The 17,832-nt window shown below is 46.5% G+C and overlaps 1 protein-coding gene across 2 annotated transcripts in view; it reads right to left on the bottom strand.

Moving 5' to 3' along the window:
* Positions 1-509: 509 nt before the first annotated feature.
* The window catches only part of SLC67A1 (solute carrier family 67 member 1), a 79,984-nt gene continuing 62,661 nt past the window's right edge, over positions 510-17,832 (bottom strand). For both annotated transcript variants that reach the window (XM_071558813.1, XM_071558812.1), the window contains exons 9-11: positions 9,709-9,810; positions 5,823-5,943; positions 510-805 (exon numbers count right to left, since the gene is read on the bottom strand). In XM_071558813.1, coding sequence (XP_071414914.1) covers positions 618-805; positions 5,823-5,943; positions 9,709-9,810 — 411 coding nt within the window. In that variant the 3' untranslated portion in view covers positions 510-617. The remainder of the gene's footprint in view (positions 806-5,822; positions 5,944-9,708; positions 9,811-17,832) is intronic.

Raw genomic sequence — 17,832 nt, 5'->3', positions numbered from 1 at the left:
TGCAGCGTGGTACACTGGGGCTTTGCATCCTCCTTGCTTGCTCTGCTGCCACCTACCAGGCTCGTGCCAGCTCAGGGTTGCACATGACTGAGCTGTGGATGTAGCAAATCTCTGGCCACAGAGTTTGAAAGCCCTGGGCCTTATTTCCCCTCTAGCAAGAGAGGGCTGGAGGTGCATTTAAAGCAGCAAAATGATACCCCAGTTTTACCTTTCCACCCCCTCCCCCCATTTTCCTTGGTACCATTTCAGAGGGCTGAAATAAAGGGCCAAACCAAAGCAGAGGCACTGGCTCCTAATCTCCTCAGTTTTAGTGAATCCAAGCAGGAATGCTGCCTGACAACAGCTGAGGATCTGGGACTATTGCCTACAATGACAGCCACCGCTGCATTGTGGGGTGGGGGAAACCCGATAGCTCCTGGGGTCCTGTGGTCCCCAGTTGCTCCAGCATGGCTCCAAGGCCTTTGCAAACTGAAGTGCCCCTTACTGTAGATGTAAGTGTTGACAAAATGTAAAGATTGTTCCAATTGTTTTATTCTAGGCTTAAAGAATCAAAAATAAACCTCAAAATTATCTTTATTTCCATGGAAAAGTAAGGTGGTTACTGTCTTCCAACAGAATTATTGGCCTTTCATCTCTCTCACTGGGATTTTACTCTTTAAGAGGTAAACAAACAAACCTATATTGACCACTAGCTGTAAATAGCCAAAGGAGGGGACTCCAAATTGTTTATATAAAACTCCACCAATGGTTGGGCCCACCATCCGGGTCAAGGGCTGCACTGAGGCACAAATCCCGAGCATGGCACCTAGGAGAGATGGCAGAGACACACTGGGTAAGAGCAAGTCTTGCGATGGAAAAGGAGAGAAGAGCAAGCAGAATCCCCTTCATTCCTAATAGTGTTCCCCTGCAGTAGTAGCAAATCACTTCAAATAATTTCTTGCACTAATTTATAGTGGTCCAATTAGCATTGTTAAGGTTAAGGACTCCTGGAGGCATGGGGACTAGTTTCTACCACGAACCTTCTCAGCTCTTTACTGAGCCATGGGTGATCATAGCACTGCCCAAAAGGCAAGTTGGGGCTCACCACTGCCGTCACCAGGGTCCAAGAATGCCTTTGACTCAAGAAGATGCTGCTGAACATCGTGCCTGGCAGTGCCAGTAGCTACTGCATGGGATTAGGGATGGAAAGGTAATTTCTAGGATCATGTTTGAGACTTCCAAGCAAATCACACAGATTCTTCCCATCTCATAATTGCATGAGAGGTCTTGGTTTCACCCAAGCTACTACTGCCATTTATTCTCTAGTGTGGAACAGAGAAACAGCTCTTGAGGGCTTAGCAAGAGGGAGAAGTTAAGACCTAACTAGGTCTTTAAGAATAAATAAATAAAACCACAGATAAAGACTGAACCCCCTTGAGATACTCCCCCACCTCCCTTTGCAAGAAGAACAGATATTTCCATTTGGATGGATATGCGAGCCCTTCTCCCAGCTGGGCCGGTTCCCCCTTCAGCAGCCCTCATATTTGCATCATTTACAGGAACCCAGCAGATGGGGAAGCACCTCCAGTTTAGGAAAGGCAGGGTTTTTTCCACACACAGACAGACATCCAGGACATCACCTAGGAAACAAAGCTGGCCCCCACACAGCCAGTATGCTCTTCTGTATTGTGGTCTTTGTGTAGGACACTGTCATGCCCAGGGGAGCAGAAAATACCTGGCCAGCCAGAACATCATTAGCCCCAAACATGGGGAGGAACGGCAAGCTGGCAGCATATATAAGAAACTTGTGCCCCGTTCTGGAATGGTGTTTGCTGTGATTTTTTTACTATCAGTATGACTCTTAGGGCTGCTGGCATCAATTGACATGCACTGAGGTGTTGTCACCACACAAAACCACCAGCATCTGTGAAGGATGAGGAGGATGCTGTCCTATATGCAAGAAGATGCGGACCTGAGTGCAATATTTAACATGGTCAGCCATGGGGAAATGATCCCCAGCTCCCAGAGAGAACAGGCAGCCAGGTGTTCTCATAATGCCAGCCAGTGACTGCTGGGCTTTTATCAGCATGCTTAAAATACTTGTGCAATGAGCCCAAGCCGAGGGTGTAGCCATGTGGAGAGGGAAATCTCTCTCCCAGGAAGCGCTGCTGAGCACTCCTCCCGCACATGGGAACACAAAGGCGATGGGTGGGACCTTGCCTTGACCCTTTGCCAATGGGAACCATCCCACAACCACCGAACTCTCTGAGCAGGTTTTGCAATTATTTTTTCCCCTCTAGATATTTGAATTAAACTAATTACTATGTACAATTGCCAAACTGGCTCTTGTGATTGAGGAGGCACTTTTTCCCCCCTTTCCTTTTTTTGTTTTTTTCTGAAGCAGAAATCTATCCTCTTAAAAGGGTGGGCTTTCCCTCTGCACTTCTTCAACATGTTGCTGAGAAAGAAGATAATTTCTGTTTAATGCATTTAAATTAGATCCTTTATGTCAGACACCCTCAGGCTGGGACATTGTAAATCTCAGATCTGCAGCATGTCCCTTGCTCTGTTGCAAAGCTGCACATGTGATGGCTCTCATTTAAGGCAAGACCTTTAACTGGGACAAGCCACCACGTCAGCAGAAAATTTCCTGCATTACTTTGAGCAGCTCTGCCAACGCACATGCTCACCTTCTTTGTCATGGCTATCCTACTTTCTGAACCTTCCTTGCCCTTTTTTCTCACTCTCCAGTGTTTTTTCCCCCTTTGCCTATACCTGGCATGACCTGTCCCAGCCAGGAACCCATCCACTCCTCCCACCCTGGCCCTCCTCTCCTCCTGCAGGTTTCAGGGTTGGGTGCTGGCGGCTCTCCAAGATAGGCGATTCCTTTCCAGCTCACATCCTGTTGCTGCACTTAGATGGTGGTGCTGGGCCAGATCAGCCACACGCCCATGGGGCGATTGTGGGGCCTGACTTAATGATTAGGTCATCATTGCCAGTGGCTGCCTTCAAACCAGCAAAGCCTGAACTAAGCTGGGGGGTTCAATGCACCAAGCCCTTCCTGGTTGCAAGCTCTCCTCCGAAGGTTCTGATGTGCAAGTAAAATCATGACACAGTGGCCCGTTACACAGGGACACTCTGCTGGGCTTCCTGCCTCCCTCCCCCAAGGGTAGGGGGTGGGTCTGTATGAAAACAAGACCTCCATTCTTGGGGAAGGACCAGAATTGACAAGAAGTGCTTGTGCAAGGATGCAAGTCCCCCTGGGCTCGGGGCTGCCCTCCCACCATCTCATGCATCCAGCTGAACAGCACGTACATGTGTGGCTGAATTTTCTCTTCCTGCCTTTGAAGATGAAGAGAAGGAAAAAGAATATAAAAGGGAAACTAATGAGTAATTTCCACTACCTTTGTTTCAGTGCAAAGCCCCAGCCATAAGCAAAGAGCAAGTACCAAACTCATCAGTCTTGGTAGGAAGCAACCTTGGATCAGTCCTGAAAGCAGGATGATGGGTGCAAGGGATGGTGCCATCCCATCTCCCACTGTTCCCTTTCCAAGCCACCTATTTAAAATGTAAGGATGGGTGACTCAGTGTTGAGCAAGGGCGGACAGGCTATACTCCTCCAATGCCCCACCTGTTCCAGCCCTGTGCTGAGATGGACACCTGAGCTCAGCCCAAAATTCAGCTCCTCGGAAAGCCTTTTCCTAGCCCAAAGAAAAACCTCCTTTGGGCTCTACAGGCCTGAAGCTAACAAAAACATGAGGAAAAGACAGCAGCAAGGTTCAAAAGTGCTGTTTCCAAAAGGCAAATTCTCAGTGTGTGATTTCCTTGCGTTAACTAAAAGTCATTGCAAGTTAGTGCTCAGATTTTTGGCACAGCTACATCAAAGCTTTTTCATAAAAACAGATTTCCATGCTCACAGTGAGGGTTTCTATTGCACCACCAAAAAGCTCTCTTTGCAGAGCTGCTCTCAGGCTTGCATGGGAAGGTGTAGCCTTTAGGAGGCTGTATGGGTGGAGCAGCGGTTGTGGGGTGCCACCCACGGCTAGGGATGGATGTCAGGCATTTTAGTAGCTGCATTTCTCTGCAAGACACCCACGCCATCACTGCTGCAGCTGCTGTGGAGAGGCAGCTTGCTGTCTCTGCTGTGTCAGGAATTCCTGCCTTCGCCTCGGCCTCTGCATGGGTACGTCCAAAACAAGCATAAACCCATTAGATGCCTCTTCCCTCAGAAATGTTGCAAGGAAAAAGCACGGTTTGAAAGGTGAGGGCCAGGCAGGAGTGGCAGAGACAAGGGTTTTGCCCAGCACCACAATGCTCTGTGCTGGAGTGTTCCTCCTTGGCATGCCCAGTTATAAGCCAGCTATAACTCTGCAGTTTGTAGTAGCACTTGGCATGACATCAGCCCAGGATGGATGGGAAGGAGAAAGCTCCTAATAGCCCATGGCTTCCCTGATGACATGCAACGCCCTCCTGACCATCTGCACAGCTCCACTGGCTGCCTTCATCCAGTCTGCAGTCCTGTCCTACTATGTCGACACCATCTATTCCACTAAGGCACAGGCTTCTCTAACGACATACGCAAGCAGGAAGCAGGGTGAGGCAACTAAACCCATTTTCCTCTCTGACCGAAGCTTGTCTTGGGGCTTTAAAAGCCAAGCAATGCTTTGGCTTTCCTCACAAAACCCCTTTGAGAAGAGCCTGGATGAATTCCAGCTTGGTTGTAAGTCCCAAAGCCGCTTGGTGCCCTTCCCCCCTGGCTTTCCCTCACATGAACATTGCTCCAACTCATGAAACAGCAAATTTTTTTCTGGGCTGAGTGAAGGGGCTGAGACAGTTCCCAGCAATGTGAGGACTGAGAATAAGTGGTCCTCCCAAGCAGAAATACCTCATTCGAAAATCACAAGCTCCCAGCATTTGTGGGAGATGCAGTGGGTCAGCTCTACAAATAAACCACTGAAGTGATTTTCAGAAAAGCTCATCTCCCAGAAGCATCTCAAAAGTGCTTTCTAAACTCCACAAATGGGCTGTGAAAACTATAACTCCTTCTCAGTAGGCTCTGTGCAGAGGTGTCTGCTCAGATGGCTGCTAGGGAAGATGAAGGTACAGACTGGCATCCCAGGAAGGCTCACCTAAAGCACAGAGACTCTTGGGTACCTGCTCTGGGAACAAACCTGAAAGAATTTGAGCAAAAGATGTCAAACTGGGTTAAGCCAGCTCCATCCTAGCAGTAACCCAGTAAGCTTCCCATGACAATAATTTAGGCATATTTCCTTCATCGTCAGAACTAAAGCCCCAGGTATAAAGACTTATGTGTCTACAACTGCAATTCAGCTGCCTTGCACAGAGAAATACAGTAACTCTGACTGAAATGACACTGGGGGCAATTACTGCATCAGGCAAAACATGGTTGCAAAGGGTGATCCAGAATACCCTCCTGAGATGCTCTAAGTTAAAAGGTGTGAACAAGCCCTCAGTGTCACAGTGGAAGAGCAGCTTTTTTTTTTTTAACAGACCTTGGCTTTCCATGGAAAGGAGAGTTTGGGAAGGCCTTCCCTTTCTGCATCCAATATGGATGTCAGCAGGTAGCACAGGACTGGGAGCATTGGGTCGTGGGATGCTTGCTTAATGTTGTTCAAGTTCATCCTGCACAGCCCAGCCAGTACCCAGTCCTCTGCTTTCCTAACACCCATCGTATGGAACTGCCCAGCCAGATCTGTTGTGGAGCTGAGTGAGCATTCACCATGAGTGTGCTACAGTGCCTGATAGTGGTGGTGTGAGCTGGTAAGCACCTGATGCACTCAAAACTGAGAAAATACCAGTCTGATCTATTTGATGAGTCTTACCAGTGTCGGAGGAGGGAACAGCTTTGGTGAGGATGCTGTTGGTGATGGTGGCCATCATGCTGAAGGCAAACACCAGTGGCACAGCAATGATGCAGTAGTGCCACACAGTTCTCATCAGGGCCTAAGAGACAGGACACAAGAGACCACAGATCATTAGAGATTGCAGTGACTTTGTGTGAAGAAACAACATAGGAAAAAAATCATGAATCAAACCCATTACTTAAATAAACTGTGGGAGCCACAAATGATACATGATGGTGCAGCTTTGGCTGTTGCAGGGTCTTTCATAGCCTGCCATTTGTATGCAGTGAATTATTCCAAGCACGCAGAGCAAGTAGAAAGTGATACCCTACAATCTGGCAGCACATTTCTCCAGGACTGCTGTGGGTATTTTTAGAGTCTGGGTATTAGTGACGTCCCTGCACCCTTCCCCCTGTCTTCTGTCCAGCTCCTCAGGAAATGTTGAACACCAGATGTATGTGGTGTACTTCAGGAAGCTTCCATTACTTATACAAAACAGCCTAGAGAATGCTTTTTGGTTCATTATCATAAATAATTAAAACTAAACTGAGCTTGTCAAAATAAATGAGCACAGTGCATTATGTAACAACGTACCTTTGGGATTTCTAATCCTGTTCTGCTGCCTCCTTGCTAATAAATTCGCCGAATTCAGTAATCTGGAATAGGTCTTCTGGCCATAAGTGCACATTAGCGAGCATAATTAGGGAGAGTAATGATTTTGTTATTGCACATATTCTTAGCAGAGACATCCCTCCAGCTGTTTAATACTGAAACAAAAGCAGTGAGGCTCCCTGAGCCGTGGGGCTAGAGCGGCTCTCAGCTCATTCACATGCCCTGCTGGTCAAATGAATGGATTTCTCTGGGGCATAAAAAGGAAATTCACCCTTTATTGCAAGTCTCCTGCCCTCACCCATGTCTCAAGGTGTGTTATTGTGGCTGGAAAACATTTCTGTCACTGGTTTAGCCAGAAGTTTCATGCTCTGGAGTTCTCTGTCCCAAGATCTTGTCCCTGCCTTTTGGCTACAGAAGATGGAGAAGCCCAGAGACATTGCTTACTAATGACTTGGAAATGTTGAGGTTTATTCCTAGTTCCCTCTAGAGTCATGCACAGCCAGGCTTTTCTCCTCAAAGGGGCTCTTTGCCTACTTTTTGGTTAAGATCTACGCACTTCTGATTAAGGAGCCGGAGAACAAAGACAAAGGAACAGGTATTTGGTACATAAACAGAAGGAAGAAGAGTAATTCCTTGCTAGGGCAAATGTAATTGCAGGACAACGATGCAGAGTTCAAAGGAAAAATCAGCTTTAATCCCTCCTGCTTTGTACGAATTCCTTCATGGGCTGGAGTAAGTGGGCAGAAAAGAGCAGAGCCACATCTGTGTCTCCTGTAAAACCAGGGGAAATGGCTCCTCACTTTCCTGGGGCTGAGGAAGAACCGAGCCAGGCAGAGCCCTGTCTTTGCTACTCCTCAGCTGCTGGGCAGGTAGCAGTTTTTTTGACCTGAGCAGATCTGAAGGCATTTTTGAGGTGAGGGAGCCAGAACCAGGAGTTTCAGCAGAAAGACTCAGAAAGCAAATGCCTGGGAAATGCAGGCAGCGAGGCAGGATGAGGAACAGCTGTGCCTTCAGACAAAGAAAAAAAGTTCCCTGCAACGGCCAAGCCCTCCTACACCCCTGCCCACACTCTCCCGAATTGTATCTGCAGATCAGGCATTAGTTCTCCCCTCCTCTCCTTTTTCCAGGTGTTATTGCTGAGCTCCCAGCCCACCCTTTCTCTTCTCCATCTGCCTGGTGCTGGGAACATCCTGCAGCTTCTTCCCAGCTGCAGTGCAGTCTATCTGCTGCTGCTTGTGCCAGCCTTCCAAGAACGCTTCAACTCACATCCCAGTGATATAAAGATGGGCTCTGGAGTGTCTTTAACTAACAGCTAGTCTTTCTGCACACTTCCATCCTTTGGGGAGGGGAACTGCTGCATTTGGAGGCCACATGAAGCAAGAGCACAGCAGACAGGATGCTTCTCCATCAGCAGCTGTGGAGGATTAAAAGCTTCACCCATTAACTTCTGCATTTGGGTCTGCTGCTGTGACAGCACTCATCCCCACCCAGACAGAAAGTCATCCCAGAAATGGATGTTTTCTTGGCAGCCACTTAGACAGAGAACGTTTTAATAAGGCATCCTGGGCAAAGAGGGTCACAGCTGCAGTGGCCTATGAATAGTTCTTGTAGGAAGTCCCTTGTCTGCTGACCCTTGTGCCCAGGCTTGTGCTGTGAGGATGTCCACAGCCCTCCAGGCTTGATGTAATTGCCAACTCTAAGATGATTTCCTTTCCTGGCTCCCAGTTCCCTTCCCTATACAGCCAATGTGAGCCTCTCCACACTGAGATACCTGTGCTTCTCTGTGTGCCCCTCCACTGCCACTGAGACTTTTTCTCCTACCTCCACCTGACTCCAGCCTTCCCTGGGGATCAGGGAGACCTCAGTGCACAAAAGCCATTTACTCTATATTGCTCCTATGTCTGATTCCCATGGGAGTGGCATTCAACACAGGGATCCAAACCCAGCAGCACCTTGCTCTGCACCCAGATGGGGATGCTCAGGTCTCTAGATGGGCCAGGTCCACCTTAGTCCCACCTAATTGCTCCCACCCACAACAAAAAAAATAGTTAGACCTTCAAACTACTTCCCAGGCCATGCTCAGGAGCACCAAATGCTGTGCAGAAGTCTCATATTAAGGGGGCACATCAGTGACAGCCAAAACAGGGTGACACCAATTAGAAGGGACCTTTTCAAACCATTCTACACCTAACAGAATCTCTGTGAGCTCCAAAACCCCAGAGAGGGGGACGACGCTCCATCTGCAGAGCCAGCCATTCATCTGCATCCATCCTCTTTCCAGCCTCATCTCAGACACATGATTTAGCCTCAGATTAGCTAAACTGTGTAGGTGCTTCATCTCATGCATGTTGAGAACCACAAACCTGAATACCCTCCAGGACTTGGCCCTTACTTCCTCATGGCTGTGGAATGGTTGTGGGAATGGAACTCATCCTACCTGCACCAGTGGGAGCACCAGTGCGCCAGCAGCAAGGCTCAAGGCTGAATTGTGCAGAGAATGTTGAAAGGCTGATGCAGCTCAATTGTTCTTTGACGGGACACTGATGGGGACTGTGCACACCCTTCCTCCATCCCTGTGGCCTGGGCAGAGCTATCAGTTCACTGAATGTGGCTTATCTGAGCAAACACAGCTGCCAGCAGAGCTGGCTACTTCAAATCAGTTCTCCACTGCTGTTTGAAATTGGCATCAACCATCACCCAAGCAGACACAACCAGGACTGAGTAACATTGCTCACCCCAAAATGGAGGGACAAACTTATTGCCTTCCTACCACCTTTCTCAAATCATCCCACCTTGGGGAATTAGGTAAAAATAAAAGTCCAGAAGAAGAGCGCACAACCTCCACTGTCTCACAGCAGTGTACAACTGCAATGATTTATTTTCCCCACCATAATCTTCATTTACTTTCTGGGTAGTTCAGGAAATGCAGCCATTGACAAGACTAGGGCAGCATTTCTGTGCAAATCCGGTGACTCAGGAGGGACTTACTGAGTTTCTGTGCAAGATTAATACTTTTTTTAATCCCTGTAACTATTACTCACACAGCTCTTTATCATGGTTTGGCGCAATGCTTACGTTAAGTGCAGCTCTGTTTGCGCCGAGGCCCAGGAAATGTGGTTTCCTGTGTCCTGAGGACCACCCAACAAAGCCAGCAGTGGCACTTCAAGGGGCAGAGCTTGCAGACAGGTTTCATGGACCTTGTGTCACTGTGCTATTAAAGGCATCATGGATGATTCCACATCCTAACTCTTACCATGCCTAGACCTACACCGGCAAAGATGAAGACGCTGAGTCTGAGCAGGGTCATCTCTGTGCAGTAGTTAGAGAGTTTTCCAACAACCAAACCCTGGACAACCTGGGAAGAAACACAAAAGTACCATTAAGCCTGATATATAATCATTTAAACAAACTCAAAAGAGAACTGCTACAGTGCTTCAAGCAAATGAAAGGCAGCAAAGGGGTTATTCCATCAGGGTTTTGTTTGTTTTTTTTTTTTGTTTTTTTTTTTTTTTACAAAAAAAGACCTCATTACCCCAGTAAACAGTTGGAAGACAAGATCCATTATTTCAAGCATTTTGCATCCTAGGGAAGAGAGCCATTGCATCAGCTGGAAATATTTACTCAAGGTGCATGCCCGAATTTACCATCACTGTCTCCTCACTGACAGTGAGCAAAACTTAGTAAAAATGCTTGCAGTTACAAATTATTTTTTTTTAGCTTCTGATGTATTTGTGAAATATACTTAATACTAAGGTCTTCATTCTTGGCAAGTTCTTCCAAAGAAAAACTGCACCTTTGTATGCAGAGGAGAAAAATGTCTGTACCTTCTCTTTCCATTATTTTAAACTATAAATATACAAATTGATTCATAGTTTTTAGGTATGAAACAAATATGGTGGAGATGCTAATATCCAGTTCCAGCAGTACATGCAAATGTAAGGAATGGGGAACTGGTTTTCCAAATTTTAAATAAAAACTAGGGGAAAGGGAGACGGAAGGAGGAGCAAAAAAAATAAATCCCAGGAATTATTTGACTTTTCCAGCACTTGGCAAATTTCCTCTTTTATTTCTCTGTTCAGCATCTCCCATACTTGAGGTGATGCTGGTCCAAGTGGACATGAGAAGACAGAGGCTGGAAGAGATCACAGTGAAAACAAACCCTGCAATCCAGGGGAGGGACAGAGAGGAATCTACTGAGTTTCCCCTGCCTTGGAAGGATTTGTATGATCCAAATGAAAATTCCTCCAACTTGAAAAAAGAACTCTAGTTCAAAACGCTTTTTTTGGTGGCATGGTTTTGTTTTTACAGCAGTCTATCCTGCAGAAAACTTCAGTCGTCTGTCTGAACCAAGAATGATACTATGCCACACTCAACCTTGCTGTGTTAGTCCTAAGGCTGAAACCCAAATTCAGCTGAAAGGAAATGAGTGCAAATCAAATGAGAAAGTTATTAAAAAGAAAGGAAATGTTAATCTATAACAAACAGTCCAGAAAAAGCAATTTGATTACTAAAATAAACAAAAAAAAACCCAAACAAAAAACCAAATAGTACTAGAGTGAAAATAAAGTTGACATAAAGAACAATAGCTACAAAATGAATGTATTCTTGACAAGCAATAACTTAATGGAAAAACATAAAATGTAACCCTTCACTTTGTTTCAGAGCACAAAGGGTTTTTGACACAAGGGCACACCACAACAAGCAGACATTTTGGCTCCTGGGAAGTGTTTTTCCTGCCTCCTTTTTGTCCTTGTCCCTGCCTTCAGCCGCGTACCCAGATGCCGTGCATGCCCAGATGCCGTGAGACAGTGGCACAGGCCCTCGGTGTGTTTCCTGGGTTGTGGCAGCCTCTCGGGCAGTGGAGGAGCTGCTGTGGTGCAATGTTTGAACAATGAATGGGGTGACCTGAGTCATCCTGACTGAATGTCCTGCCACGGACATGAGAGGAGGCTGATACCAGCCCCAGCAGCTCCTACTTGGGGGGTGGGTGGAGAAACCTCTGAGTAACACTTCATTAAGCTGAGTGCTCCAAAATTCGTCATTAACTTCTTTCAACTTCCCAGTCCCTCCTACTGGCCCGCCCTAGCTGGGGCTGTGCTGAATCACATGGCATGGGGGCTGAGCCTCCTTGTAGGGCATGGTTTGACTCAGTGGTAGAATCACCTGAACCCCAGTTTGGCTTCACTGAGCCACTGGAGAGAAGGAAATATTTCTCAATTTGCCCAGACTTGAATGGCATATTCAATTGGAATATACCATGCAGGCACAGCCCTGTCCCTGCCCTTCCCTGACTCATTGAGGTATATCATCAGCAATGTCCCAGAGCAGTCCAATCTGCTGGCCACGGGAGTGGTGCACCCAAAAACATCTCCATCACTACATACGAGCACTTAAGCACAGGCAACATGCTCCACTGCAGCAAAGCCAGGCACTGAGCAGGCAGGATCTGGAGATGTGCAGACTAAGCTGTCCCCACAGTGAGCAAAACAGAGGGATGATCCTTGTGCCAATGCTGGCATTCCACATGGGCTTTCCTATCACTTGGGCTGTGGCAGTATAAGCACAAGGTTCAACATCACTGCTGAATCAACCAACTTGGCACTACTTCCAGGGGCAAGTGTGAACCCAAGTCACCTGCTTTGCCTTTGGGGCTGGGCAGCAATCCCTGGGTTATACAGACTGCAGTCTCCCTGATGGGTTATCTGGACTGCCTGCCTCCCTCCCTAGCATGGTTGCTGCCAATCCATCTGTTAATCCCAAGCAGGCAAGGCCCATCATCTTAATTTTGGACACAGAGCCTTGATTTATTCACTTGGTAGTACTTCCAGTCACCAGGAGCTCTGATCTCTCTTTCCAGTCTGAATTTAGAACTGAAAACTCACTACTTCCAGCCTTCAGTTCTCCCTATCTGCTGAGCCCTTGGGTTGGCATGAGTAGCAGCTGCCTATGCAGGCACATCTGGGAAGGTGAAAATGAATGATGGTTCATGTGCACTATCCCATGGAAGACTTTGGACATGTGCTGCCATTACCAGGAGGGACATCCCAGATGACTTGGCCATCACTGCTCCCATGGACAAGCTCTAGTGGCTGACAATGCAGCAATGAGATTTATCATCATTTTTATTGCTACTGCTGTGTTCTGGGCTTTTTCCTTGCACCGAAACTCCCCTTGAGACCAACTGCCATAGGCCTTCCCCTCCTGCATTTCATTTTGCCTGGATGGTGCTTGTCTTTGTAACCTGACCTTCTTTGAAGTCGGGGAAGAGCCAGTGTACCTGGCTGGAATGCCTTCTGTCATCAATAAACAAAAGAGAGAGGAAATTGTTTGCAAGTGAAATAACAGGCACTGCCTGTGGCTATGTACACATGTCACAGGAAAAACCAACTCATTTTTTTCCCTCCCTCCTCTCCTTCTTTAAAGGCAAATAAGACTCCCAATAAATGCATAAGAACAGCCAAATCTCTCCTTGTCATTATGCTGGATGCACCAAACTGGGGATTCATTACACTAATTCAGCAAATCAAATAGAAAAATACTCCCTGCTTCTATTACTGTGTTTTGATTCTGGGAAGGCAGCAGCTCCCATTTGCTCAGAGGAGCCAATTACTCATTTTATTGTTAACCTCTAACAAATTTCAGCAATCCCTTGCAGGATGGAAAAGATTGTTTCTTTTTGAAGGTTTAAGGTGCTAGTTTTTGGAAGGCTTTTGAAGTACTAAACTCACTGCATGGAGCCGCAGCTGAAAAGACCAGCACCTGCAAGCAGCTAACCTCACTGGTGGAGGTTAGAGGAACCATGCAGATGCTCAGCTGGTTCTTCATGCTCAGAGGACACAGAACTCTTTCTAAAGATTCTTCCATTGGCACCAATTGAAAGCTTGACAGAGCCTAGCAACAAAAATAAGTTCCCCTTCACCCAACAGCCTGGAAATGAAAAGATATGAGCAGGTTGGAAAGGCAGGTGCAGCAGGCCAGATAAGCTGGTACAGCCTAATAGAAAAGATGCAGGGCTCCATCCCTAGCACAGATAGTATGATTCACATCAGAAGCAGCCTCCCACGCCCCAGACCTGTATCTCTTGCCTTTGAAACTGTGCCCGGCTGGCAGTTCCCAGGGCAAGTGCAGTGCTGGTTGGGGTGGGACACATGGGTGGGCATTGGCTGGGGCAGACTACAAGGGTCAACACAAATCATGAGGCTTTTCTGCACGGGCTGAAGGTTGTACAAAGGGAAAAGGGAGTTATTTTACTGACATGGTGATACCAGAAATCATTTAAGAAGTAGTTCAGGTCTTGCAGGAGGGTGGTGGGACTGGAAGGAGAGCCGACAGTGAGGACCAAACTGCTGAAGGTAGCATTTCACCAAACAGGGGGAAGAGGATGGTATGTTTTGCAAACTCCAGTCTAATCGCTTTCTTTCCCCCTCCAGCCCGCCCCCCTCCACAGATATAAATCCTTCAAAGCAAGGAAACTGGAGAACTTTCTGTTTGTTGTTCCAAAGTCCTTTCACCAAGTGGGTTTTCCCCCTAGGCATACCTGACTGTAATTAAATCCCCAGCTCTTTAATCATCTTCTTTTGCTGTGCAGGGAAAAAAAAAGTGAGAGGGACAGACTGGTGATAAGATGATAGGCAATGTAAATCTCTCCTCCAGGAATCTCTCTCATCTTTTCAGGATCACTCTGTACCAACTTGTCCCTCCAGAAGCTGCACAACTAGAGGTGGGGTTTGTATAACAATACAAATTTAAATGCAGAAAATAGAACAGATGTCTTATGATTTCTTGATCCTCAGGGTTAAAAATATCTACCCCTTTGTCCCACACAGAATTTTGTTTGGTGCATTTTGCTTTGGGTTTTTTGGTTGTTTGTTTTTTTTTTGTTGTTGTTGTTGTTTTTGTTTTGTTTTGATTTGATTTTTTTTTAAAAGTTCTTAAAGGAAATCTTCCCCCACCCTCTCCTTCAGTTTGAAATCTACACATCAGATGTGACTTTAGATATCAGCTAGGGACACGAGGTATTTCACTTGCCTAATCCACCAGCAGTATTTTCCAAGCCACATACTATAGTTAAAAGTTCTCCATGCTATTGCACTCGCAACTCAAAAAAAAACCCCAAACAAACAAACCTGGAGCCTGGGCCCATTTCTGCCCATTATGCAAAATTAAATTATTTTAAACCATTAAGAAATTAGTTATTATCTGCAGGGAGATTGAACAGCATTTCACTCTCCCAGGCATTCACTAGGAGAGAAATTTCATTCATATGTCTTCTGAGATGAGGGGACTCTGGAAGTCCAGCCCTGGAGGACAGAGGGATTGTGTCCCTGACAGGCTCTCATACATCTTGCCTAGAGACCTACCACTGATCAGATAAAGATGCTTGAAATGTATCATAAGCAGTGGAATCTCTGCAATGCAAGCTGCCAGGCACACAGGTACCTTTCCTGCTGTCTGCCTTTTCCTCATTTTGTTATTCCCACATGGCTTCTGCTCTTCAACTTTCACTGGCACAGTCTCAGTTCATCAGACAGCCCCACACTATCAGGGTGCTTCAAGCATCAGTGCAGAGACCTGGATTGCTTGAATTATTACCCCCACTTGCTATTTTCATTTCCCAATCAGTCCACTACAGCCTCAGTCATATTCCATTTTCTAAGCAACAACTTTGTTTCCTCATCAGACAGTTCTTTGTCTCAATCTTGTCACACCAATGTCCCAAGCATCCTTCTCTGACCTTGCCTGACTCTGTCCTGACCCAGCAGCGAGCCCCCTTCCCACCTTTCTACCCTCACTATGCTTAAGCCTGCCCAGTACTTTCCTGTATCCTCTGCAACTAGATGATGTTCTTTGCCTAACCACAAGGAGTAAACTGGCACCAGCTTTATCCAGAGAGCCAGGAAGTCCCCATTCCCTGTGGACAGGGCTTGTGGACTCCCATGGGACCATTTATAACAATGTATCAGCGGATGTATTATAGTGGGCAACTCAAGTCTCTGCGAGGCAGGCTAGGAGCAGCAGCAAGGCAACCTGTGTCCCTCCATGCAGGGGGACACATTACAGCAAGGAGATGTACCACAGTGCCAGGGTGATGGGTGACCATACTGTGGGCAGCCAACCTGGTGAAGGAGAGAGGGTGCCAAGAATGCCTCATGCCATGAACAGTGGTGGTCATTGGTGCTACATGCATGGTGTTATAGGGGCAAAAGCCGTCACCAGCGCCAGCTTGAGCCACTTCACTGCTAGCCAGTGCCATGAACCATTCCCCATGGATGGAGCTGATGCTCAGAGAGGGAGCCACCAGGAGAGGTGCTCCAGGGATTGGCCAGCCAAAATACATGAGGCTCCCAGGCTTCAAACACTAGTCCCAAATCTGCTTTCTAAACCTCAGGGATCCTCTCAGACTGTGCATGGCACATGCCCCTCCCCCAAGATTTTGGGGTCCTCTGTGGACCTAAAGCAACAAGATGGGACCAAGCATGATGAAGACAGGCTCAGGAGCTCTGGATGGGATCCCTCAGGTGATGCCTGAATTAGTGGTGGGGCTAACTAACATTCTCCACCTGGAAAGGAGCAAACACTTCACATCCTGCAGGGTTCATGTTTCTGTGCCAATCTCCTCATGCAAAGAGCCATTTAAGATACTGATGACAAAGAACTTGAGTTGTCTACTTAAAATAAGGTGGACTATCTCAAAACCTCTCCAGATCTCTTCTCTAGGTACTCTGCCACTGGCTTGAATTGGAGAAATGAGGAGAGACAGATCCTTACAGTGCATTGGCCAGTTCTGACCACAGTAGGTTAAATGAGACTGAGAAGCTGAAAAACTAGATTAAGCAACTGGAGCATAATATCCTTGGGGTGGGAGAGGAAAGCAGGCAGTCACCATCACTATTTGAGTCATCCCAGGATTGCTGATCAGTCTGGGAAAGGGAGCAGCAACATCACCTTCTGTGCAAGAGGAATATGTTAATTTTGAGAACATTTAATTTAAAAAACAGAAACACAAAGAAATAATACTACTAAAACCTGCCAGGATTTGGCAGACCAGACAATGTTTTTGTCAGTGTATGACTTTCAGGGAAGAGCTGAATAAAGGGCTCAGAGAAGATTTGCTTGCTATGCTGTTCCCTCTGCAGCTTTGAAGCCTCTTGGTGCATGCAATATGTGCTGGGAACAGGTGAGACCCTGGAACATGATGCTGGTTGTATCAGCTGGCAGTGCTGTGTAGCTGCCCAGGCACCATGTTCAGTGTCTACAGGGAAATTTAAAATAAACAGGACATGAATGGATACTTATTTTCCTCTTCATTTCTGTGGCAGCCCCTTCAATCTATGAAAGTCCTTAAACACTATTCATTTTCAAGTCCAGAGAGAGATGCAAATACGGGGGACATGTTTCATCTAACAGGAGGGCTCAGAGCAAGTCCAGGAGGATGGGAAAATCCTCACTATGGCAAACTAAGGAACAAGAAATCAAAGCTGAGGATTTGGTTGATGAAATTAATTGAAAATTACATTATATTCCTTATGAATAAAGCTATCATTTACTCAGTGAATGATATCTGCCAGTCAGCAGATATTAATCATCATTCACCTATCCAGGCTGGTGGGATTTACTTGCACCTTAATCTGCATTTATATCTCAGCAGTATCAATTCACTGTCACAGCAGAAACAAATGCATCTGAAATGCCAGCTTAGCAAACAGGAAGCACATAAGCAGCTCTGGGTCTTGGCAGGACAGAGCTGGCACATGTTCTACTCCCTGCACATGCCTTCCTGTGGAGGAACCCCAAGAGAAAGCAGCCATAAAACATTAACCCAGTCACTATCCATGAAAGATATCTTTGGGTATTTCTAGCCAGAGACCTGGAATTAAAGACACAAATTCTAATGTTTTACAATAATTTAAAAGCCAGATAGCGAGAACTTAATGTGGTCCAGTTGAGGATCTTGTTCTGCTTAAACCAGAGCAGAGTTTGGAACTGCCAGTTATAAAGTGGAAAGAAGTACTGACAAAGCAGAAAGCCGTGCTTTACAAGCTCCTGGGAGAGATGGCTTTGCTGCCACCAAGAATCAGGAGTCCTGGCCTTTAAAAAAAAAAGAGTAAAGCATTTTCCCCTTGAATTTTTGGTGTTCTGACAGCAAACCTCAATGCACAAAAATGAAGAAGAGAAGTTTGTACCCTATGATCACTTCGCTCCTATATTTCTGATGTCAATAGTCATGCACTATATGAATAGCAACATGGATAGAAACTGCATGGATAGATGAAAGGAAACTGCCTCATAAAAGCCAGTTTCTGTGTCAAATGTCCCAAGGCAAAGACTCTCCAGCAAAGCAGATACCGCACCTGAGCCTGCAGGCCACTGCTGGGTT

This window comes from Pithys albifrons, chromosome 6 (assembly GCF_047495875.1).
Source record: "Pithys albifrons albifrons isolate INPA30051 chromosome 6, PitAlb_v1, whole genome shotgun sequence".
Lineage (NCBI taxonomy): Eukaryota > Metazoa > Chordata > Aves > Passeriformes > Thamnophilidae > Pithys > Pithys albifrons.
Note: the sequence above shows the minus strand (reverse complement) of the source record. Positions and strands in the feature narration are given on the sequence as shown.